Raw genomic sequence first — 25,751 nt, forward strand, 5'->3', positions numbered from 1 at the left:
GGACAAACTACAAGGGAAGAGAAACAATCAAATGAGTTCACCATGGTGTACATGGGCCTGACCCCGGGTCATGGGCCAGTGTGATTGCATCATTTGCTCATTCAGTAGCCACGCTGCTACTGAAAAGATCTGTGTCCGGTTCCTGACAGCCTGGTCTTTTGATGAATTTGACATCACTTTCTGCATGATTTGCTTCATCAGTGCCTCGTGTCACCAACATTTGCATCTGTCGACGCAAAGTTTGCTGTTTGTCCATTTTCAAACCAACCTCACGTCCCCTTTTCCTACTCTTGTTGGAGGGGACAGCGCAGTCATTCTCACTGTCTGCCCTGTGTCTTTCGGCAGACTCGGGGACCAGTTCTACAAAGAAGCGATTGAGCACTGTCGCAGCTACAACTCCCGGCTCTGTGCCGAGCGAAGCGTCCGCCTTCCCTTCCTGGATTCGCAGACTGGGGTAGCCCAGAACAACTGCTACATCTGGATGGAGAAGAGGCACAGGGGACCAGGTTGGTAGTGCCGTGTCTGTGTATGCGTGTGCATGTACGGAGGGCTGGCCACTGAGCCCTCGTGGGGTTTAATTAATAGGAGCTCAAACCTGCTACAGGCCACACAGAAGAGAAACTGCCTAAACCTCTGTGCCTGCAGGGGATTTCCTTTGGTAACTGCAGAGAGCTCATGCTAATTACTCTCTCGCTAAGCAAAGAAGTGCCTGACATTGTAATTTCTACGGCTGCATCGTTGTAGCTCTTTTCATGCTACCATTCCCAGTCTGTAGCAGAAGACTCAATGCTCTGCTCTTAGCAGGACTGGAGTTAACTCCAAGGGGGAGGTGGGAGTGTCACATATGAGTGATGGAAATAAGCAACTATATTAGGAAGGATATAAAACTGAAGTAAAATATAAGAGTCCAGTTAATGGAATGAATGTTGTTCTAATGGTTAGAAATATACCTATAAATCCTGGTTCTGTTTTGGCTAGGCTAACTTGGATATCAGTTCTGGAGCTGCAGTTCCCTTGGGTACAGAAAGAAGTTGGTGTATTTCCTTAAGGAGCTTTGGCTAATGCCTTTTCCACAGCTCACTGAAGCTCAAGGGAAAAGAGCACTGTTATTTTTGTAGACTTTGGTCAGTTGTTCCTTTGTTAGACTAAATCCATCTGAAATCCTTTATTGAAAGGCGAAGGACAGTCACCAGTTCAAAGACTGGAGATGTTGCTCAGACAGAAGTCCTTCTGAACCCCAAGGGGAGTTTGGCTAGGTTGTAGCTCAGTACCTGACCAATAATTAGCTTAGGGAACAGATTTTTGACAGCACCAAAATGAATTTCTACCTTTTTTTTTCCCCTTTAGTGCAGCCTAGAGAATCCAGGCAGGAAGGGATATGGGGTACATGGGCACTGGAAGTATGACATGCACACATGTGCATAAATATGTGCCAGTTCTCTAAACAATACTGACACCCTCCCACCTTCACTCTCCAGCCCCTCAGATTCTAGATCTGAAATTATGAGAAAGTGAAGCCTGCTCTAATCTTGTCCACTGTCTGGTTTACAGGAGATGAAGTGGGAGGAACACATAGGATATTCCTTTAACCTCCTGAGCTGAGAAAACAATTGCTGCTTCTGAAAAGTGCTTAGATAAGTCTTAAGTGAAACTTTCTTTCTCTCTTTTCTAGGCTATACTATAGGAAAGATTCTTGTGCTCCACCTATTACTAAAATATCAAAAGTAGATTTCGTGTTGTCTTGCAATACTGTCAGAAAACTGTTTATACAATAAAATGCAACCATTTCTGGTTCAGGAGACAACAGTTGTTTTTACAGTGTTAAAATACTCAAAGAATATTTCAGCTACCAAAACTGCTGGAGTAATTCAGGACTACCACTACATGTGGTTCACAAGATGGGAGTTTTCTAAACTTCTGGACTAACCCTTCTTTTGTAGGGTTGCTTCATAACCACAGTCGAGTTTTTTGTTTCAGCTGAAAATTCTCTAATCATAAGAGATTATGCTTTGGATAAACTAGCTTTCTCTCTCTCTCTCTCTCTCTCTCTCTCTCTCTCGCTCTCTCTTTCTTTCTCTCTCTCTCTTTCTCTCTTTCTCCTCCTTCTCCTCTTGTTATGAGTAAGGTGCTGCTATTTTTATCCTTCTGAACACAGTCAGAAGACATATATATGTACACAGATGTACATCCACTGTATTCACAAGTAAGGTTTTGTCAACAGCATCTTCTGCAAAGACAGACATAGATAGTCTTGTCTGAGTCTCATTGGCATCTGTACAGGTGCAGAAGGAATCATCATAAATGTGTTACAGCATCACATCAGGAACCAAGCTGTCTTTCTCAGCCACAACCTTTGTGGACTACCTTGAGCAAATTCGTTCTGCAAATCTTCTCTTCCTCACTTCCAACAGGGAACTTCTGATAGTTTGGCAGCTTGCCCTGCAGAAGGGGATAGGTGACATTTCTCCTGCAGGTCTGCACTGGAGGCTAATGGTAGAACATTCTTCACAGAGAGTATCAAGTGAAAGAAGCCTCCTACATCTGCATTGGCCACCAAATATGATGACTTTGTTATTTTGAATTAGAATAATCAGTGTGAAATGAACCAGCCCTCCTCCTCCATATTTGTTTTCCTTTCCTTGATTTTTATTAGCCCATGTAGTGCTTCCCTGAGTATCTTTGCATAATCTATTTCTTGTAGTATTCTGGTGAGTCAAGGCATTCCTCTACAGTTTTAGCATGCTTGGTTTTGGTCTGTACACACTGTGCTAGTGCCCATGCTAAAAGGCTCTGAAAATTCTCTGCCAGCCATTCTGGTATCTGTCTTGTGTGCTGTGCTCACTACCATTTACTATCCCTAACCTGAAAAACTAGATAAAGACAAATGGCAAAGCTCCAGGACCTCTTTTCACTTACATAGACTTGAAAAACAGAGAAGAGTCAGGAGCTCAGCATATTAACCTGAGTTCTTGCTGTCCTCTTTGTTAAAGGAGTCAGAAATCTGCATCTCATGATAAACAGTTCAGGGTTAATTTCACACAATACTGCACATAACTCCCTCCTTTTCCCCTCCTCCCCTGGCCTTTCACACGAGCTTTGAGTTATTACTCTCCTACACTAATGAGATAAACAACATAACTCACTGCAGGTTCTGCTATTTCCTCTGTAAGCAAATGGTTGGAACCTTCTCTGGTTGCCCTATAAGGTACCAGAGAGAGAGACAACCCATGGAGGGCTGAAGACAATAATATGCATTATTTCCATATTCACTGCAAGGCTGCCTGTGAAGGAGCTACATTCAGAGCACTCAGAACTGACCCTTCCCTTGTTGCCTCTCCTTTGTAAAAGATCTATGCTTCATGTGAGCCAGCACAGAGACAGATGAGTACAGGGTAGAGAAATGAAGGTAGCATTGGTGGGTTGAATGAAGTGCAAATCTGGTGTGTGTTTTAAGTTCATTGGATGGCAGTATATTAATGAACAGGTGTATTGTGAGTAGGAACAGAGAGCTTACCTGAAGTGTTGCAGGGGTGGATGATGGATCATCCATTTCTTATTGATCTGTGTACCACCCTCTAAGGAAGAACCTTTCCCAACTCTCTCGTTTCAAGTTTCTAGTTGGGCTTTCAGCATGTGTAGTTGGCTTTTGCTGTCCTGACTGAATCCAGAACTGCTCTTTCATGCTCTTTCATATTCCCCCCAAACTAGATCATCTTTGCTCCTCTCTGGAGGTCTGGAACAAAAGCTCCTCTCTGTCTGGTACTTATTCCTTCAAAGGGCTCCTCTGTGGAGATGTGCAATGGAGGGCTGTCCTATTGCTTTGATCTGGCAATTGCCATTCCAGTGTTGTCTTCAAGTCCTTGCACAGGACCTGGTGAGAAAGGGTGGGGCTTCTTGCCTCCACCTCTTTAATTACTCACATCAGAGCCAGGCACAATCCACCTCATCATTATAGCAATTGCTTACAGTGGTTAATGTTTGCAAAGTGGCATGAGGAAGGGTGTCCAAACGTTGTATAAGTGCTAGTTATTCACATTTTTATTTCCAAACTGGTCTTAGGCAACCTGTTCTAAAATGTGTTCTTCTTGGGATGTGCACAATGCCCAGCTTTCTGGGTATCAGTGAAAGAAGGGCATGAAAACTCCAAGCCCAATAGCATTCTGTGCCCTGACACAGCCAGAATCTCTGCAGATACTCCAACACTTGGCCATACTCAGGCAGTATGCCATAGATGCACCAAGGCCTTGGAAGTAGGTGGAAGGGGCTGGGGTCTGAATTGGCGTTCCTAACAGCTGAAATATTTAAAACCAGGAACTTAGATCTCACCTGCAGAATTTGATTTGCACATTCCCCTCAAGGTGAATTATGTTATTGTGTCTTCCTCCCCACCCCCAAGTAAGAGGATATTAGTTTTTTCATTATCCTCATTTGGTCTGGTGAGTTGCTTTTGTTCCCCAGCTGATATTCTCTCCTGGCTGCTTCAGAAGAGAGGAGAGGACTCTTGGGCCATCCTCCTGCCCTTGAACTGTTCTGCTTTACTGGCACCCCCTTGATGCTGTCCAGCTGTTCACTGTCAGTACAGCTTCAGATATAGCAACACCACTCCCATTCTCTCTCTTTTATGTAGTCTTACCTGGTTTTTAAAGGACAATGAGTCTGGAATTGAAGTCATGCTTTGTAGCCCCTTCAAGACAACAGCAACAGCTGAAGGGCAGAGGAGCCAAACCAGAACTGGTGGACAGAGAGAGCAGGAAAAGCAGAGGAGAGAATTAAATTCCTCCAACTTTTCTTGCAGAGTATTTCTGTGTGTCATGACTGCCTGGGGCAGTTGAGGATACTTTGAAGCACTTGTCAGTGTGCTTCTGTGCCCCTAGAAGTGATGCATTCACAAAGCCCTGCTGTGTCCTGCAGAGAGACGCAAGAGAGCAAAGTCTAGCTCGAACATTGGCTGAAGGGTGTCTGTCAGGAGAGCCAGGGCAGCTCAAAAACCAGTGATGCCAAATGTGATTTAAGGGAACATGCAATGATATAAACATTATCCCTCATTCAGAATATTGGTATGAGGAGGTAAGAGTCAAAATGAAGAATTAGTTTCAAACAAAAGTTCAGAATGTAAGCAAAAATACAGAGTCAGACCTATTGGATCTTGGTTTGTTCCTGTTTGGAAGACACAAATTTCCTGAGCTGCTCTGTGCATGAGCTGCTCTGTGCATCAGGGCCTCAAGATTCGCATGTCAGAACTTCATCTCTTCTCTCTCAAGGGGCTTTCTCTGCCCGTGGAGGAGGCATCACCCTTGTGACCCAGGAGACTCTGAAATTCTATTTACCCTGAAGAAATCACAAATTATTTATGTGCAGCTCTGGTTTCAGTGAGCTGAGTGAAGTGTCTAAGTGAGACCTAGATTCTCTGTAGGCCTGATCCCAAGAGGTGCTGAAGAGCCTCAGGAGCACTGGATGCCTTGAGTGTGTAGCTCTGCCTCATGATTTGCAGGATTGAATGCTCCAACAAGGAGATGCTGGAAGGGCAAGAACAAAGATGCTAGAGAGAGTTCTTGTGGTTAGCAAACTGAAATGTGATTAATTTTTTGTCTTTAATCTTCAGGCCTGGCCCCAGGTCAGCTCTACACATACCCAGCACGTTGCTGGCGCAAAAAAAGGCGTTTGCATCCCCCTGAGGATTCCAGGCTGAAGCTGCTGGAAATTAAACCTGGTAAGTATTTGTTTGCCTGCCTCTCCCGAGCTGCAGAGCAGCTGGCATACATGCAAACCTGGCATTTAGACCTTGGACTTTATCTTTGCTGCTTTCCAACCATTTCTCATTGCATCTGTTGCATCTTATGCGATTTGCTGTAACCATAACCACCAAACCCTCTGCATACAATTCATCCCTTACAAAAATGTGTACAACTTGTATTGAATGCAAGGGGAGCTGAATTTACCTTCTGTAGTGTTGAATCCTGGCTTCTATTAGCAAATTCACAAGGATGTAAAGAATCAATGTATTAATAACCTTTTCCTCAGTGCATTACTAACACAAAGTCTCACTGGCATCTGCTGTCTAATCTTTGTGAAAAAGACCACTGTCTTTGTGAAACAGTAAGTATAAGATGAGATTTTTCTTGGTGGGGCTGCTAACAAGGGGTATGACCAGATTATAAGCAAAAAATAATAAAAGTAGTGATCATATGCCACGTTTGTGTATTTCTGTCTGACTGCATGAGTACCTTTGTCCATTATTCTTTCATTCTTCTTGTCCTTGCTACTCTTCCACAATTAAACTATGTGAAGTGATGAGTCTGGATGCTGAATAAGTGACTGTAAAGCAGATGTGGAGGAGCTGCAGCTGTGTCAGGTAGAGCTTAGTGTTCTTCTTTCTTCCCTGCAGTTAGTAATAAAGGCTTGCTGTCTCTGGGGTCAGTTATTATGAGAAAGAGGGAACACATATACTCACAGCTGTATGTGGTTTTTAAGAGGTGAGACACTGTCAGTATAAAAAGTACAGGAGAAAACCCCCAAATGTAAATTAAGAATATTAAAAAAACCTGTTTGACAGAAGAAGGTGCCTGGGAACTGAGCTGTGCTCAGCAATACTGATGACTTTGCTTCTATGGAGTAGTTGGTGGAGAGAGAGAGGAAAGAGCAACAGAGACAAGTTCTAAACCCATTAAAATCAGAGGCAAAATTCCTGTTATTTCTGGTAGAAACAGTTTTTGAAAACTTCCTACCTTCAGTATAGGAGACATCAATGGACAGTTGGAAAAGAGGAAGAAATGCCTATAACCACTTATTTGGGGCTTAAAGCAAGGGCAAAATCTCAGCCAGAAAATAGAACTAGATCTCACAGCAGAGCTGCTTGGAAAGAGCTGATGAAATCAGTCATATACATTGATGAAAATGAGATTAGACTCTAGGAAGAGGATGATGTTGGCTCACAGAAATGCCTACCTTAGACTTTGTGATGATGCCAGTACTGCTGTGCCTTGGTAATTTTGTAAGGTAAAGCAGTAGGGTAGAGTCTGACTCTTTTTTGTTTGCATTACTCTTCTTTGCTGTACTCACTGAATGCCAAATTAGTGCATCCTACATGCCACAGGGTATGAAAGGCAATTACCACAAAGTTATCAGATAAAGAGACCTCAGCATGTCTGTCTCTGTGTTGTTTTCCCTGCTATAAACATCTCCTCTGCATCTCAGGAGTGCTACTTTTGTTGCATTGCCGGTGGCAACCAAATAAGGCGAGTTATATCACTCTGCCATTTAAATCTATTTTCCAACCAATTTCTATCTAGTGATTAACTTTCCTTATCAGTTATACCACAAAACAATTTCACTCCATCTGTGCATATCCAGAATAGACTCACTAGCCAAAAGTGGGATTTTTCCCCTTTTCTGATCTGAAGATATAAAACCTATGGAAAACATTGGACCTCCATTTAAAGCATTTAAAGGTAGCTTTTGGAATTTGGGGAAAAGAGAGTATAATTTATTTTCAACATGGACAACAGAAATACTGTAGGTTTTGGAGGGGAATACTGTTGTAAACCCTAATGCTGAGCCTAGGAAGCTACCTAACACTGACTTCTTTAGTCCTCAGTTAAACATCAAATGCCTGTGTGGGGCAAAGACGTGGAAATTGAAGATCTATTAAAAAGCACAGAGATGACAGCTGTTGGACATATAAAATAAATTTGAAAGAAATCTAATCTATGTGTTCCATAGTTTCAGTTCACCTAGGGCTTGGGCATTCTGTTCATTCCTTAGAGCTGTTCTCAGCAGCTAGAGAGTGCTAATGCTTGGTTAATATGCAAATAGCTGATTTTTATAGAGAGGCTGTGGAATTGTTGATATATTTTTATAGATGTTTATAATTGTTATATGGCATGTGCAAGCAATGCACTTTTACAACATCAAATTAGGGCTAAACCTTAGTTGTATTATGTTCACTGCATAGAAGTACTTCTTGTAAGACAACCACTGTAACAAACACAGAAAAGGATCTTTGCTCCAAAAGTTTCCGTTCCAGCAGTCAATGGGATTGGCACCAGGGGTGTCAATACTTGCTTGGACTTCACCTGGGATTTCAGAGTGGCTTATTATACCAATAAGTTGTATTCAGAAATTCCTGTATTCAGGAGACACATAATTCAGGAGATATACAGACCTAGGATTTTTGTTTTACTAAGTCACAGCTAGTCATCAGCTGATCATTAAGTAGAATCAAACTATTGTGTGCCAACACTTCAAGAGTACAATAAATGATTTAGTAATAGTACAGTATACTATTTTAGTTTCATAAACCAAAGTAGTTTTATAGTTTTAGGTTTATAGTATAACCTACTTTTGCAGGTTTATGTAGTGCATGACACAACTCAGTGAGTGAGAGTTTCACATTTGGTAATACCAAAATCTAATGAAGAAAATAATCATGCTCCAACAGTCTGCTGTTTTTTTGTAAAATGCAAGGTGCACTATAATGTTTTTCCTGGAGTGAGTTGATGTCTGCTTCTTAATAGAAGATGGTACTTTTGTTGTCCTGATCTGTTGTTTTTATTTAGTTTAAAGTGAAGGTTTTTGGTTTAAAGTATAGTTACAGGCAAAGTTGTAAAGGTGTGAACACTGGAATAGGAATTGCTGATGCAGCCTTTAAATGTCTGTTTTCCTCTGCCACTATATTCAGAATTACATGCATGCATTGCCCCAGTAAAGTGGTTTGTTCAAGGGTCTAGCAGTGATCATGTTTGTGCTATTTCTAAGCATCCTCTATCCCATGCAGTAGCCTATCCAGTAGAAATGCAGGAGAAATAAAGTACTGCCATACTTAGTTATGATAGTGCCTTTACTGACAAAATAGTCAGTATTATGACCAGATCTTCAAGAAGATGGTCTTCATCTTTCATCTCTAAATTATATTCTTATCATCAAAACCAAGCATTATAGCTCAAGTGTAGTCTAGAGTTAATTGTTGCAATGGGTATGAGCTGTTACTTGAGTCATTATAGTGTAGCAGTCAAGACTTTATGAACACTGGTACAGATTTGAAACAAATCCTGGGCCATTGGCACTATATTGGCACATTGCCAATACTGTGATTTCATAGATTCATAAAATACGAGACTGAAAGGGAGCTCAAGGATCATCTGGTCCAACCTTTTTGGCAAGAGCACGGTCTAGATAAGATATCTCAGCACCCAGTCCAACCCAATCTTAAAACTGTTCAGTGTTGGGGAATCTACCACTTCCCTGGGCAGATTATTCCAATGGCTGATTGTTCTCAATGTGAAGAATTTTCCTCTTGTGTCCAACTGGAATTTCCCCAGGAGTAACCTGTACCCATTAGCCCTCATATTATTCATGATACTCTGTAAAAAGGGTGTCTCCATCTTTGTAACCACTCTTGAAATACTGGAACAGAGTGATAAAGTCTCCCCTAAGCCTCCTCTTCTCAAGTCTGAGCAAACCCAGTTCTCTCAGCCAGCCATATGACAGGTTTCCCAGGCCTTGGATCATCTTTGTAGCCCTTCCCGTGACCCCCTCCAGACTGTCCACATCTCTTTTGTATAGCATGGACCAAAAATGAGCAGAGTATTTCAGGTGTAGCCTGACAAGCTCTGAATATGATAATTACTTATCTCTGCTGGTGATGCCCTTGGTGATGCAACCTAGAATTCTGTTGACTTTATTTTTTTTTGTCACAGCAGCACACTGTTCATTCATATTGAGCTCATGGTGCACCAGGACCCTGAGGTCCCTTTTCACAGAGCTGCTTCCCAGCCAGGCAGATCACAGCCTGCCCTGCACTCCTGGATTATGTTTTCCCAGATACATTTCCTAGTGCAGAGTTTTAAACTTACTAGATGTTGATACACATCTAATATTTGTGAAACTAGACTTCTGTTCAACCAGGTATGGGAAACCTGGTTCTCTGCAGAATGGAGCAGTGGTATTTGCATGGCACTTCAGCACAGAGCAGTGGGAGGGCTCTAAGCAGCTCATGCTGCCATACTCACTCAGCTGCCTGTTCTCTTGCCCAGTAAAAGAACAGAGCTGAGCTCCTGTGCATGAGAAGTCTGGGAATAGGTGAGGGATAGGGTTGAGCTAGCTAGTCTGACTTGCAGTGTAGTGGAAGAAAAAGGAGAATTTTTAACTCTACCACCACTGTGAACTGCAGGTGCTATGAAGGAGAGCAGTAGGGTTCTGGCCCTTGTCAAAATCAGAGCAGTTGAAAAGAGGAGAGTTAGAAATGAGCAGGAGATCCTGGATTATACCTAAGGCCCCTTGAAATAATAATTGATTCTTGTCCTATATACCTAGTGGTTTCGTGGTGCTGGGTAGTATCATGATTCTGTGCTGGGTCAGCTATCAGAATTGTGGAAGTGCTATTGCCTATAGTAAACCCTGCTGACAGGCAGGTATTACACGAGCTTTGCACTTATGCAGATGAGAACAGATACGGTGAGTGTGGCCAAAAACTCTGGTGGAGTTTAAATTGGTAATGTCCTACTTCAGTCTTACAAGATGGCTAAATATAGGTACACACATACATACCTACAGAGCTTTTATTTCATGTGGTGTGTAAGTCTAAAGAACATGGCTGTAATGCTTTTGTGTCGATTTACTGATATCCTTTGGTTTTGGACTGAAAGCCCACAGTGAGGTTTCAGAGTGGGCAGCCTTCCCACCCACTTGGAGGGTATGGAATAGAGTTTGTTTATGCTACTGCTGTACTGAGAGTGAGCTGGGGTCCTGTGCTAGTGTCTGTCCTCTTACTTCTATCTGGGCAGTCCAGCATTCAGCTGAGCTACAGAAATAGGGTTTTTACCAGTTGTTGGATAGTAAAACAAACAAAAGTATTTTTCGTTCACTGTTATGAACCATGGTAGTTTTTTGAAGCAAGTATTGAAAACAGATTTTTAATTCCAGTTGAGCAATGCCTGATCTGTTTTTAGTCTGGCATATGGGGTATACCTAGGTGAGTATGCTTGTGGATGAATGAACTAAATCCTTGCAGATAAGCTATTATCTCTTCAAAACATTTCTGTTTATCTTGTGGAGACTGTGACTGATTGTACAAGGTACTGTGTGTTTCCTGGGAAGTGAAGAGTGCTCCCAGCTCTTGGGGGAGATGCTCAGCATGTCTATGGGGGTCTGTGGTCTTTAAGATGGGGCACTTCACCAAGATAAAATTAAGATGACATTAAAAAGCAAAGAACAGAATTTGCAGTGGTATCACTTGTATGATAGCATCTAGAGACTCAAGCAGCATGTTAGATCATCATCCCAGGGATTGTTGTGAAGACATCTTGGCCATATGTTTACAGTCTCCAGATATACAAAATATAGTGAAGGAAATACTTTGATTCCAAAATGGAGAAATGAGCGACAAAGGTAATAAACTACTTCTATGACATTTTAACCAGAGGTTTGTGGTGCTGCTGGAAATAAACCCCAAGAACACAGAAAGAGCACAGTGCTGCTGGGTTTCACATAATTTCTTCTGCTCCTGGTTGCTACGCCCAGTTTCACTCAAAGATGTTAGAGCCTAAAAAAGAATTCAAAACACTTAATTTCATTGGAATTTCCTTTTACATTTTTTTCTCCCATAGGCCAATTAATATTGACTAGTTTCACTTTTGATTTCAGCTATTTCTACACAGTCACATGTTAGTTCCTGTTCTGTACTACAAGACGACAGTGTTGTTTTGCTATGAACACTGTAAAGAGAGGCACATCTCTTTTAAACAAAAACTTTTACTACTATTTGACAGTTTTCCTACTATTACCTCTGTAATTAAAGGTCATATTATGTTGTAGAACTTGCCTGTGGCTCCTTTTGAAGGTGCATTAAGACCACCTTAGGATCATAACTGGAAGAATAATTCTGGTGCCAAATAATAGTATGTCCGTAATATGTAGATAAATTGGATAAAATATTCCTGAAGGAGGCTATAATAGAAACTTATCAGCTGTTCAGACTTCTGACAGATTCCTGCAGATGTGAGCTTACCAAAGATACTTTCTGTGTAGACCTTGTTTTAGGTTTTTTGTTCATGGCTTTTATCAACATTGCCATGATGAACCCTGCATTTGGGGTGGAGCTGACTTGACAGGAGCAGGTTTGTCCATCTGATGATTTGGCCTGGATTTGTCATGTAGGATGGATTTTAAAAAATAGCCTGTCAGCAAACTTCTGTGAGTTTTGCTCCTGGGCTCTCCAAAATTCTGAAATTAAAATGTCATTTAAAATCTGCTTTTAGTTCACGTCCTTCTGCACTCTGGAGCACTTTGTGTTAAAAGCAGACAGAGCCGACTCTCCTCGCCCCCCGTTCCGCGCTCTGGGGGATCCCGCTGATTTCGGGCGGCGCGGCTGCAGTGGCGCAGCGGGGCCGGCAGAGGGCGCGGCGGGCAGCGGCAGCTCCCGGCGGGATTGCCCGCGGCGGGGCCCGCGCGCTCGGAGCCGCGCTCCTTGGGAAGCGCCGAGCGCATTCTCGCCCTACTCACCCATCCTTGTGTCTGTCACCTCATGCGGGACAAAACCAACAGAAAACCCCCACTCCTTAACTTTTCGGGACAGGCAGGGCGGATGGTTTTCAGTTCCCGTTTGATTGGTTGAGAAGGCGCATCTGCACATCATGCTGAGTCCTGAGCTTGGTCTATCGTGTGTGTCACATTTCCAGAGCGCTTTGGAACAAAATGAACCTCTACATTGTGAACCAAATGTGGGAGCAGGGATGCCAGGAGGTGTTCTGGTGTTGTCTTTGCTGGTTTATTATTTTTTTTATACTGTTATAAATATTGAATTCTGCTGGGCCTTTTCTTTTGGGTTTCTGGCCTAAATTTTAGATGTGTTTATTCATCAGCTAAGGCTGCAGCTTACAGATGGGTCCATCAGTGCTCCTGAATCGAAACACTAGGCTCCAATTCTCCACTAATCTTGTCTTCACAGCAGGACATGGCACTACAGGCAAGAGCTGCTGCTTTAAGGCACTTACACATGCAGCTATGACTTGTGTTGGAAAAAGTGACTTTCTGTCACCAAGGGAAAACTCCTCAGTGTGGGACCTCCTTGTGAATCAGCTTCTTTCTATTATACACACATTTAACCAGTTTATTCCATTTTATCCACCACCTTTAAATTCTACCTACAACAGGGATCTTTGCTGGTCCAGATCTCTGGCCAGATAAAGTTTGCTTTTCTTTTCTTACATGGCACTAAGAATACCAGAGAACTTGTCTCTTTTTGCATGTATTCACTGACACAGAATCACCACATAGCAATCCTGCAGTGAAATATGCATTTGTCCTGTTGCCAATCTGCAGCAGAGGTGCCCATCTCTGCACTTCAAGTTGTACCACACCATCACATCCTTGCATTTCCTGTGTCCCACACAGGACCAGGGCCAATGGAATGTCTTTTTCCCTCAGCTTCTCAGTATGTGAAATAGAGGTGCTAAAATATCAGTCTCATTTGTCTGACTCAGAGGAGTATCTAACAGATATCTAATAAATACTTTTAGAGAGATTGGGAGGGGTATGGGAGGCCTCTAAAAATAAATGAATGAATAAATTATGCCATTTTCCAGGCCCTCAAAGTGCGAGCATTAAATATTTTGGCCATCAGCAGAAAGCCTTGCAAAACTGGTATGGAAGTGTATCAGCTCTGGTGCACAGCTTGGGCTTATGTGTACCAGGATGATGATGAAAAGGTAAATAATTTGTTACACAGCCATATATACAAATAAAGAGACTCACCACAGGTGAATTGTTGAGCCAGTTTTTGCAAGGCTGGCTGTGCAGTGTAATTGCTGGAAAGATATTTCAAGTTTTGCACAGTGTAAGTCTTCTTGCTTTGTTTTTCTGGCCACTGGGGAGCTGGCATTCTGTACGTCATGGCTGCCAGGGCTGTGGTAACATCTCCTTCAAATCATGCACTGCTCTTGCTGGCTGTTGTTACGTGTGATAAGCTGCAAATTCTTAGACTAATTCAGCTCAGTGACTGTAAGTAAATGTGTATTTTCCCCCAAATGGAATTTCATGATTTTGCAGTTATGGAAGTAAAACACTCGTTTCTAGAAAAGCAAATAATATTCTATAAATAGTCCAGTCAAGAAAACAAAAACATTATTTCTGCTGCTTAACTCGACAGTCATGCTGGTAGAATTTACAGGATTAACTTTGTGTAAATAGTTTCTCTTTCATTTGTAAGATCTGGAACAGGTTACTACATGTATTTTATTTTCAAAGTTTTACCAGGAGAACTTTTTTGTTTAGCTGAGATGGCTTGTATGAATCACCCAGGATTACTCCTGGTTCTTGTGTGGCTGAGCCAGTTTGCATAATTAGGAGAGAGATGCATGAAAAAGCTACTGGGCTTTGGAACCCCTCTGGGTTTTGATCAAAAGCCCACTGAAGCCAAACCCCTCTGGCTTTAGTCATCAGGCTAAGGCAGCAGTAGCAACTGAACAAGATAAGGCAATTTTGGAAGCTGTTAAATCTAGTTTTCTGAGTTCTCTGGATCTTATCACTGCAAATGGGAACAGAGGCTGCATGTTCAGCGTCCCATAGACACAAGGCTGCTGTAATTTCAGAAGCAGTGCAGCCACTTAAAGGTATTTTTTTTTCCACTGGTGTGTCATCTTAGCTGTATTTAGTATATTTGTGAAAATGGAGTTTGAAAATGGAGATGACTTTGGAGGCAGACTGTTCTGAAAAGTATTTTGGTCGCTACAGTCAGCCATTAAATTGAAGGAATGAATTGTGGTGTTGATCTCCTTGGAGCCTCTACAGTGTGCCTGCAGGTCTTCTCTCGAGGCTTGATCTGCAAGACATGAGGGAGGGCTCAGGCAGCTGAGATGGTGTTGGCTTGAAATACCTGGGCTGCTTGAGAGAGAGCTTACTTGTGGTGCTGCCACCCTCTCTGAGCTATCCAGCCTGTTGTTTTGCTCTTTCCTTGTTCTTGGCTTCTGTGTTTGACCTACATCTGGCTGCTAGGACACGTCTTTGGGAAGAGGTTATTCAGCGTGTGCCTCTCAAGCTGCCAAGGCCTGAGCGAGAATGCTGTGTCTCTAGGAGACACATTATTCCTCCTGGAGAGGCAGAACGCTCTGGGATTCATCCCCTTGCTATGAAGTTAACATTGATGTGTGTAAGTAACCATCAGGATTATTTATATGTGAAATAAACAGATTTAACCTTAAAATGGAGTGAAGGTAAGCTCAAAGCTTACCAGAAGAAAGGGCTATGGGAGCCACTGGGGAAGCACCAGGGGATGGTGCCTGGGGAAATGCTGGAACCTGTAAGATCCAGTTCCCTCAAGGCACAAATCACAGGCTCTCCAGCATGGGGAGGAGCAGACAGGAAGCTGTATGCCCTGTGGGAGTCTTAGAGCTAGAGCTGAACCTTAACAGTTTTCCTGGCAAACCTACTGCCCCTTTTCTAAGTATAGCCAGTAAAAAATGCCTGAAAAAGGATAAGCCACATCGTCAAAAAGGGTTTTTGTGGTGCACAGATACTGTTCAGATGCAAGTATTGGACACACGATCCTAGGAAATGGGTATTTTTAATCTAATTCATTGCATCTATTTTGTGTGTTCATATGCGTAATTCTGGAAATTCTCTGGTAATCACATGGAAAAGGGTTTATAGGATCAAGTCCCCAGGGCTTAGTCTCATAAGATGCCAAGCTGTCTTACTCCAGCAAAGGAAAGCACCTGAGCTTGGGCTTTAAGAACATGAATGATCTTTTAGTAATTAATAGGACTTGTCACATGCTTAAAGTTAAATCTACATGTAAGTTACTGGGTTGGACCAGACTTGCAGGTTTGGTGCTCAGCATCCTGCACAGAGCCCAGTGAAGTCACTGGCCTGCTAGGTCAACGGTGTGGTAGAACCCATGTGCTGCTTTATAAAAGAAAATGTTAACAAAAACCAGCAAAGATATTATGGAATATAATTACATAAAATATGGTTTTAAAACCCATATTTATTAAACTTTATTGTTCTCCTGACACATAGCAAATGAAATTGATTTGTAGCATGAAATACTTTAATATTTATAGCTGTTGTTATTTTCCTGGTGCATAATATAATGGAATGAGCAATAAATGTTAATATGATGTTCGGTTTCAACTCTCACAAGCCAAGCTTTATAGAATTGCTGAGAATAGAATGGAGAGAGTATGATCACTTCCCCTCCCACATCCCTGTACCTCCTACCAACCTTCCCTGGTGGAAGTTTCCATTCTTCATTCCCATTCTCTGTAGTAAACATTTTACAGCCTCATAATCATCTCATACATGAGTGGTATTAAGTATATTTTTACTAGATTATGATTAATTTCAATATTCCCTGCATTTTGTATGTGATTGACTAATAGTTTATTACAGGTGTTTTATTCTTCAGGATTCTGACACCATTGGTGTTTGCCGTAGCGTCCCTTCCCAGTGATGAATTCCACTGGGGAAGGAGGTTTGATGCAATGCATTGGAATAGGTGGATATGGCTTTTATGTGCAATGTCTTCTAGACCAGAGATTTCACTTAGGATGCACTTGGAGCGTGGTTCCCCTTAAACAAACCAGGTAATTTAGGGCTGAGACCTTAGCTATTGTAGGTAGGTAGTTCTGATAAAGACAACAGCGAGCAGTGATTTCCATCAGCTAAAGCTATGGTTCTTGATGTAGGAGAAAGGATGAAAACTTTACCCCTCTTGATGGAAATCATGTCCTTCTGAATGCCTGTGATTGCCCTTGGCAAGTAGGGGTTTATGCCTTAGGAAACATATGGCCATGATTAATATCCAATGCATGTCCTAAAGAGATGTAGTGAAAATCCTTTTGTTGTTGGCCTAAACTAAACAGCATTGCATGATGGGAATAAAAGACAAATTTTCAAAGCTGGCTCAGACAGAGTGCTAAAAGTACATATAAACACTTGAAGCAAGCGACTCATTTCTTTGTGTTTTTGAGGGATGGTGAATGCTTTTATCTTCTCATGATTTCCTTGGTGCAATGTCTGTAAATGACACAGTTACAGATATGTGCTACTCTGACAAAGTGAGGTTCGTGGTTACAGGAATTTCTGCAGTGATGCTAATTTGTAAGTGATGCTTTGGATACATCTGCCATGCAATGCTCATTGCCTAAGTGAGGTAGCAGCACGGCAGGAGAACTGGAAACAGAGGCTGTATCTGTGAGCAGTGCTATAGACTAGGACAGTGTCAGCAACAAAGACACTATTAACTAAATAGAAAGGACTCAGGATTAAGTGCTTTGTGCCTCTGAAGCTGCTATACCAGGGCTGACACTATAAATATACTTACAGTATATTCTTCCAGGGAGATTTCTGTTAATATCTGAAGGGCCAAAATAAAAAAAATTAACCTCTTTCTGCTAAAGATGATGCCCCAAGTACATCTGAACTCTCAGCAAGTGCTACAGATGGAACAAGAGTGCATCCAACTTTTTTGTTTTGCCTTTCAATCCTGAATCTTAATTAGTTCCCTACTGCTTTAGTACATGCACAACATTTTAATAGTCATAAGGACTCACTCCAATCCACACTGCATTTCCACAATTCCCTCCTTCATACTAGTAGCAAATCTCTCCCCCCACCTCCCCCCCATGTTTAGGAATAGTGTAAAGAAAACTAAATAGCCAAGCGTGTAGCTGTAGATTGATGAGGTTGTCACACCATTCTCTTCACCGTTTTCTTCCAACCTGCACTGTGCTCTAATAGATGGATGATTGCCGGGGGAGAGAGAGACTTAGCAAATCCCACAGCCAGATGTTCAGGGATGGACAGAGCGACCTTCTCAAGGAACCCAGAGGACTATAGCTGTGTCCTTCTGAGGGAGAAGGACAGTCAGGTGCCTCTGGCTGCCGGTGTTTATCTCTCATTTCAAAAGGAGCACAAATGGACTCAGCATGGCTGCAAGGATGGATGTTTTTCAGTGCATCGCGGGAAATGACCAATCATCCGTCTCTTCACTGTGGAGTCTGCCTGCAGCCATCAATCTTGTAGCCCAGCATGGCAGCTCCTTTTGGCTTAGTTTGGCTCAGTGTTAGATGAACAAAGGGAAATGAAAGCTGAGCAGAAGGAAAGGAGAGAAGAGCAACTATTCTCTATTTCACGTTGTTTTCCCCTTGCATGGCTCTCTCTCTCTCTCTTCCCCATTATCATCTATTTTCACTGTATTTTGTAAGGTGTGGAAATGTATGTTTTCAGGGTCTGGGAGTTTACAGTATTTCTCTGTTAGCAGAGAGGAGAAAGGAGAGAGATATTGAAAAGACGTAATTCAAGGCCCAGAGATTCCATTTTTCAGACTTTTCTGTGGCAGTTTTTGGAACAAGCACGCCCTAGTTAGCTGCAGCAAACAGGGAGAAGGAATATAATACCTTTCCTCCATCTTGCTGCTTTTCTCCCTTGTTTTCCTGATTCCTTCCTCGTTGCCACATTATTGTTTTCAAGTGTGTACTTCATCTCTCCATTCACATTTTATTAAAAAAGCAATCCACAGAGCCACATGATGGGACTTTCTGGATACAGGTGTGTACTGATGCCCAGAGCCACGATGGCAGCTCCTGCTGGCAACCAAGCTCGCTTGGGTCAAACCTTCTTGATGTAACAGCACTGGGCTGTGCAGGCTTTGCATGAGCTGCCTGACCTCAGCCAGCACCCGTGGTTCCTACTGTGAAACCAGAGGTCATGGCAATATCTTCACTGGTATGCAGCCCATCAGAAGAAATCACATTCAGACATGTCTGTTTGCACACCTAGCACTGAATTAGCTGGTTTCAGCACTGAACTCAGATGGGCCAGTTTTTGCCTGAAATATTCAGATTTGATGTATTTTGAACCAGGCTGAAAGGAAAAAAAGGTGTGTGAATACACTGCCTGCTGGACCCCCATAGCTAGGGTCTGCTTTTTATTCCACAGTGAGCTGAAATGTTGCTTATTCTGTTTTCCCCTAATATTCTTGCCTCTGGATATCATAACAGTTCAGGTTTGGCTTATTCTGTGGAAGGCTTATGTAGAGAGCATTGTTCCCCTTAGCACTGCCCCACTGTGGTGTTTGATTGATGCATTTTAAAAAATGTGTGATTACATTTACCTTTTAATTTTCCTGGTTGATGACAATGATCTAAACACCAGGCCTGACAGAGCCAGGCTTCCCTGCAGAACCGTGGTAGGAGATTTCTCTCTCCCAGTTTTTACTGTAGGCGAAGAACTGAGATCTCTCAGGAATACAGAGGGACCAACTAAGCACTGAGGCAGAGCAAGGGGAACTCTGTAAATACTGGACATAGAGATCTCTGAGAAATCTTTACCTGCTTTCAACCCAAATGTGCCATCTGGAGTGAACAGACTTATGCCAAGATGGGGAAAATTTATACCATCATGGGCTTAAAGAGCTGCTTTGCAGTATGTGCTGAAGTGTTTTTTTTCCTTCTTACCATAAACTTAAAGCATAAACCCTCAAGGAAAACATTTGTTTGGTGAAAACCAGTTTCTCCTCCCCCACACCTTGCATGAGCAGGCTTTACAAGTGGGCACAAGACCTTTTTGAGTGGGGATATTCAGGGAATTCTTTTGTTATTTTCTTTACAAAATGGATGGCGTCCTTTTCCAACCTGTGCATTTAATTGTTCCACTTTTGAATGAATGGTCATATTTTCTGCCACTACCCATTTTGCCTCCCTGCAGATTCTGAAAAAGACAAATCTTGTTCACGTTGTCATGAGACAGCCTACCCCAGATGGCACATCTGTGTCTCGGGATGCCCTCTGGCTGGCCTGTTGGCAGGCATTCCCGTGGCTTTGAAGGTCACCTTGTTTACACCTTGCCTTTTTCCCCCTCCCTATTCAGAGGCTTGCTGAGCCTGCAGGCTGGGCTTCACCATCTGCATTTTCTCTGGTGCCATTAATCTTCCTGTTTACCATTCTGTTATTAATTCTAGAGTTCACCTTTTTGTCTAAACCCTTTATAGGCCTCTTGAAATTGCTTGCCTTTTTTGTGGCAAGAGATCTGAGCATCTCAGAGATAATTTGCTTTGTTCTTTCCCATTTTTGAAAGGATACCTACTAGCATCTCATGCCATTTTTCTATTACAAGCCTTCCTTCTTATAATAACATTTTTCACTTATATAGCTTCATCTGTCAAATGTATCTTAACATAGGAGTAAATATCTTTGTCCGTTGGAATTTGTGAATTGGCCACTGAAATCTGATATCTGTGGAAATAGTCCTACTTTTTCAGTGTTCTTCTTGGCTGGAAAGAAAATATGTTCAAATCTGTCTTTGTGAGAGCCTGTAAGACCACCTTGCATTTTTGGTGCATTTTGTTTGAATGCCTGAATGCCTATGAATATTAAACAAGGCTTACCAAACCCCAGAGGATAGGTGAAGACTATCTCCATTTGACAGATGATGGAAAAGCAGAGAGCGCCTCTGTTAGAATTTGGCTCAGCATCACTTGGTGGGACAGCAGAGCTGCCAAAGGCAGCATCTGGGGTGGTTGCTCCCTATTGTATCCTAAAATCATCACTTTGCAGTGGCCTTTCTGCTCTGCATTGGTTTATGCAGTTCAGTACTCACTGAGCCAGGGGTGCTGAGCCAGGTGTGCCGGGTGTGGCTGAGCCTCAGGCATGGCTGTGCTGGAAGTGTGGCTGTGCTGGAGGGATGGCTGTGCTGGACATGTGGCTGTGCTGGAAGTGTGTCTGTGCTGGAGGGATGGCTGTGCTGGAGGGATGGCTGTGCTGGACATGTGGCTGTGCTGGAAGTGTGTCTGTGCTGCTCCCCAGGTAGTGCAGAGCGCTGCCTTCCCGCATTCAGGATCTTTGCATGTGGCTACCCAGGATCAGGCCTGGGACAGCTGGCAAGCCCTGCCACACCCCTGCTGATGCCCTCGGGGCGAGTGGGTGTCTCTGCCTGCTCCCCAGTGCTCTGGGTGTTGGAAAGGCCTCCTTAGCAGAGCTACCACTCCATGCAGAGCCAGGCAGAGCTGAGCACAAAACCCCCTCAGTACAGAGCACCAGAACGCACAGAGCAGGTTCCTTAGAATCTCTGCAGGACTCAGATTGGCTTTGGCAGGTTTATCAGCTCTGGCTTAGTGCCGGCTCTGCTAGGCCTGGACTGAATTAATTGGGATGCTTGTGCACTGCAGCTGAGAGATAACTGCATTACAGAGATTTATCTGTTACTAAAGGTATCCCCTCCACCGTCCTCGATAAGGACGAGAAGCTATGCAGAATCTCACAGAATTTGCAGGAAGGTTGGCATGGCTGGCTCTACACATGGTTTATGTATGAGTTTGTGTGCAGTACAAGTGTTTTTATTCAGTTCTGTCACATCCAGTGGCAGTTGCTTGTGGTGGAGGTCCATTCCCTGCTACCCTTTGTGGAGTGTGCAATGTGGGCATGACTATCCCACATGTCAGGAGGGGGGGACTGGTGTTTGCTGATAACTGGTTAATTATTTAATTCTGGTGCTTTGGAGGGGTCAAAATGCCCATCATCTATCTGTGTGAGTGATTCCATATGACGGTTTACAGATAGCCCTGTAAATAACAAAAGTTATTCTTTTACTCCCAACAGACCAGAAGCCCTGTTAGGGTGACACAAAGCCCAAAGGAATAGGGTTTTTTTTACTCAATATTTTTCTCTAAATTGTAGCAGTTATCTTGCCTCTGTCCCTTGATAGTGCCTACAGTGTTGCTGCAGAAGTTGTGGTGCAGTGTGAGCCCAACAAGAACACAAACACAAGAGTGACCAGAACACAAATGAGTGCTAGAAAAATGCTATTGAATGGAGATATTTCTGAATGGAGATGATTTCACCCTGAGGGTAGTTACTTGATCCAGCATTTAGTCTGATACCGTAATTTGGCAGTTTTTGAGAAGCAGGTACAGCTTATTATATGTGACAATGATTTATATCTGTGCTGAGAAATAAATCTGTAGAAAACTTCCAAGAGACAACTGACAAGAGGGCTGTTTTGTTTTGGAGTATTTTTGAGAGAGATTTTATAGAGGCGTTCTAGTCTGCCAGAGAAGTACAGCTGCTTGTAAAGACCACATTTTGATAGTGGGTTAAACTAAACAATGCTTAACCTTATGTTTAAGGGCCTCTGCAATTTTCTGCACCTCTGTTTCTCCCTCCTGCTATCCTGTAGCCTCCTGGGATGTATTTTCACTAGGCGTTGATAGAAGCTTTCCATTGAATCCCAGTCTTAAAACTCAAAGTTGTTCTCTGATATTTCTGCAGTTATGCCCAGGCTAAAGACTGACAATGTACAGTGCCACCCATATCAGATCTTCCTCTGTCTCCACTGCTCTGTGCCCTCCCCCAGCCTCATCATGAGACTAGCAGCTTCCCATGAGGAGGTGCTAGAGAGACATTGGGATTTTCCAGTATTCCCGTGCTCCCTAGAGCAAACCTCACTAGTGCCTAAAATTTCAAACATTTGCTAAGATTAATTTCAGAGCTTTATAGGATAGAGAGTCCTCCAAACTATTTTTTTCCATTCAAAATGGTTTGTTTCTGTGGAAATAAATACTTTTATGTTTTCAAGTGGTCTTGCTTCTAGAAGTGGTTTATCATTGTCTTTGGTTGGATTCTTGTTTTCAGCACAGCCCAGTTTACCTTGAGAGTGCAATAATATACTTGAGGTTTAGAGTGGGATTGGTGGGAGAGACAAAGAATTACTGGAGTAGCCTTACAGCATGGCTATATTGCAGCTTGGATGAAAAATAAAGTGAACGTAATGTTTACTGCTCTCTAGGGACGTTTGTTTGGCTTTATGGGCTCATTGTGAGTCTGTGTTATCAGTAATCTGTCCCAGGGGAGGCCCAGGGCTGGCTGATGGGAGGTTCTGTGGACCATGTGTGTGTAGAATTGTCAGCAACAAGTTTGGTGCAGATGGGTGCTGAACTGGAGGAGTGTTGGGAGAAAAGTGTGGGATATCAGGGGCCATGGCAGATCAGCATTAAATCATAGTAGCAATAACATGAGCATCTGTCCCTGGGATAGCAGGATGTGGTGTAGTGAAAGATGGTTTTGGAGATCTGGATCTGCAGAAGGAGTGAAGGTCCATGCTGTGCTGTGCTGGCAGGGGCAGAGCCCTGCCTTTAGTATGCCTGGTTCTGGTTGCTGCTGTGAATGTATCAGTTCCAAGGATGCTAACAAGTCACTGTACTGGCCATGAACACAACAAGCAAGCAAGCAAACAAGCTAAGGAGAGTCTGATTGTGCTCACACACAGAAAAGCTACAAAATGCAGCTATTCACGAAAGGCATTGTCTCCCCGTTCTTTCTTAAGGGATTCCATCCCCCTGCCCCCACCCTTTGCACTCTAACGCTATATTTGTGCCTTGGAGATGTGGAGATGAGCGTATGATGGATGGATGGATGCTGCTTGTCTGGATTTTTCACCACCATTTCCCCTGGGGCACTCTGTCTGCTGGCAGAGAGCACCATCCCAAAAGATGGTATCTTTTGCAAACTCGACAGCTAACAGACAGCTTCTCTCTCTGCATATTTCCCCAAAGAAGAGCAGGCTTAATCTGGTTTTTATATGGCATATTTCATTATAATCTTTTTGACTTCCCATGTTCCCAATACGCCATAATAAATAAAACGCTGGGGGTGGGAACAGCAGAGATGCTGAGGCTTCACACTCTTGTGACACTGATAGATTCTCATTTTAAACTGTCATGGGATTTAATTGCTTGCTGAGCCACTGCACTGCACTTTCAGACACATCCTGCCACATCCTCTTAATGAGCTTAGTGGCTGCATTCACTCAGCAGTAGTTCTGTTGCTGTGAATTAGGTGGCTTTTTTAGACCACCTATATGATTTTAAAGAGGTAGTGGTTATTGAGGTAATATCCTTGGATTTATCCATCCTAAACACCCCTTCATGGACTCGTAACATATAGTTTCCCCTGGCACTTTTTATGTTCCAAAAAAACGGCACCAAGAAACAAAAATGCAAGAATCTATGTGCAAAGTCAGTGTTTGTCTAAGAGGGTTTTTGGAAGCCGGATTGCTTTGGTTTGCATAGTAGCTGTCTCTGGCGTGATAGATCATGCTGGAACTCACCCAATAAGTATCTCTGTTCCCAATTAGAACTGGAAATGGAGCTGCTTACGAGTGCACAGAGATGATGGTTTGGGTGGCAGCTGCTACTGTGGAGATGGAAATGATCCATTGTAAAACAAATACATTGCACTGTATAGAAAAAGGGATGATTGTTTTTAATTTATGTTTCAAAGAGACACTGAAAAGTTGCTTAGCTCTCAATGCGTTGTAAACCAAATATAGCTTATTTAAGGACAGGAATTTGCAGCTATTTTGGCATATCAAAACTTGCAAAAGCCCACCATTTTGTGGGATTTGTGAAAATGTGCTTCTTTTGGAGGCAGCAGTTCAATAGAAAACAGATACAGGAATGACACTGGCATGGGTGCTTGTTCAGATTCTACCACTGCAATCTCAGGACCTTAATAAATAGAGAGGTTGCTGCACTGAGCTGAAATAACAAGCAGAAATAACCATGTTAATTTAATCACTATGAAAGGGATTCTGCCAAGTTAAGAAACATAAATTTTAATTATATGCACACACACATATTTGAATTGTAATATATGCACAATATTTAGCTGTGACACCAAGAATACAATGGTTTACTAAAACAGGAAGAATTCTTAAATAACATTTTATTTTTCATTGATGATTTTTATTGATTTGGCATTTCCATTTTGTATAGTTCTAACTAGGTCTTATATCTGCCACATTAATCATTGTATTTGTGGTACTAATCAAAAGGAAATTTATCTACAAACCTTCTTTAAATTTTCATGTAAAAGAGTAAGCTTTTACTTATAGTGACTTTACTGGTAGTTATTACTTGTAACAAAGATTATGTTCTCTGAAATTGTAATGTTTGAAGAAGAGCTTGTGATAGAAACCAGAAGTTACAAAGAATTTAGAACAATTAGTGGGTAGTAAATGCTATTACCTACATTTAAAAAGAATTTGGATGTGATTCAAAGATTTAAAGGCACTTAAATTCTACATGAACATCTGAGAAATTGATTGAAACAGTAATTACATATAAGCAGTAAAGCACCTGGTACATGATGATATAAGAAGTTCTAACCAACTATGTTTTTTCCTACCAAGGAAAAGCATGCCTCACTACTTTCTTAAAATTCTTTACATGATATGTAAAGAACTAATAGGTAGTGGGGTTGACAATTTTCTTAAGCTTTCTAAAGACCTTTGGTATGTCTTCAAAGACAAACTAAGAATTGTCTTGGATCAAAACTTTTGGAATAAGAGATAATGGAAGAAAGAACTTTCATTGTAGTTAAAGGCTTACTGCTGGTGCATCAAGATTTAGTGTTTGGTCCAGATTTGTACAATACAGTAATGAACAAGCTGCAGAGTGGGAATACCTTGTCAACTACAAAGATTTGCACATCTTATGAAGTTATTGAGAGCAATCATGGCCAGGAAGGTCTGTTCAGAGCACTCTGGGGAGATGTGAATGTGCCTGGGGAGTGGGCAGAGGGATGGACATTTTAATGTTACCTGTGTGTTTGAATGTGTTCCTTATGGAAAGTTCTTGTCCCCATTACAAGATTCCTAATTCTTCTGCTTAGTAAATAACTTGAGCATTGAAAGACACAGCCTGAGGAATAATCAAAAGAAATTGTAATTAATTTGTTTAAATGGGGGATGTGGTTGCATCT

At 42.3% G+C, this 25,751-nt stretch overlaps 1 protein-coding gene across 8 annotated transcripts in view; it reads left to right on the forward strand.

The window, feature by feature from the left end:
- DPF3 (double PHD fingers 3) overlaps positions 1 to 25,751 on the forward strand; it is a 168,163-nt gene that overhangs the window by 66,974 nt on the left and 75,438 nt on the right. For all 8 annotated transcript variants that reach the window (XR_015804440.1, XR_015804441.1, XR_015804442.1 and 5 more), the window contains exons 2-3: positions 346 to 506; positions 5,603 to 5,710. Coding sequence is in view for 5 of the 8 variants with exons in the window: in XM_014869353.2 (XP_014724839.2) it covers positions 346 to 506; positions 5,603 to 5,710 (269 nt within the window). In the remaining 3 variants the exon portion in view is untranslated. The remainder of the gene's footprint in view (positions 1 to 345; positions 507 to 5,602; positions 5,711 to 25,751) is intronic.

Source organism: Sturnus vulgaris, chromosome 6, assembly GCF_052056855.1.
Source record: "Sturnus vulgaris isolate bStuVul1 chromosome 6, bStuVul1.hap1, whole genome shotgun sequence".
Taxonomy (NCBI): Eukaryota; Metazoa; Chordata; class Aves; order Passeriformes; family Sturnidae; genus Sturnus; species Sturnus vulgaris.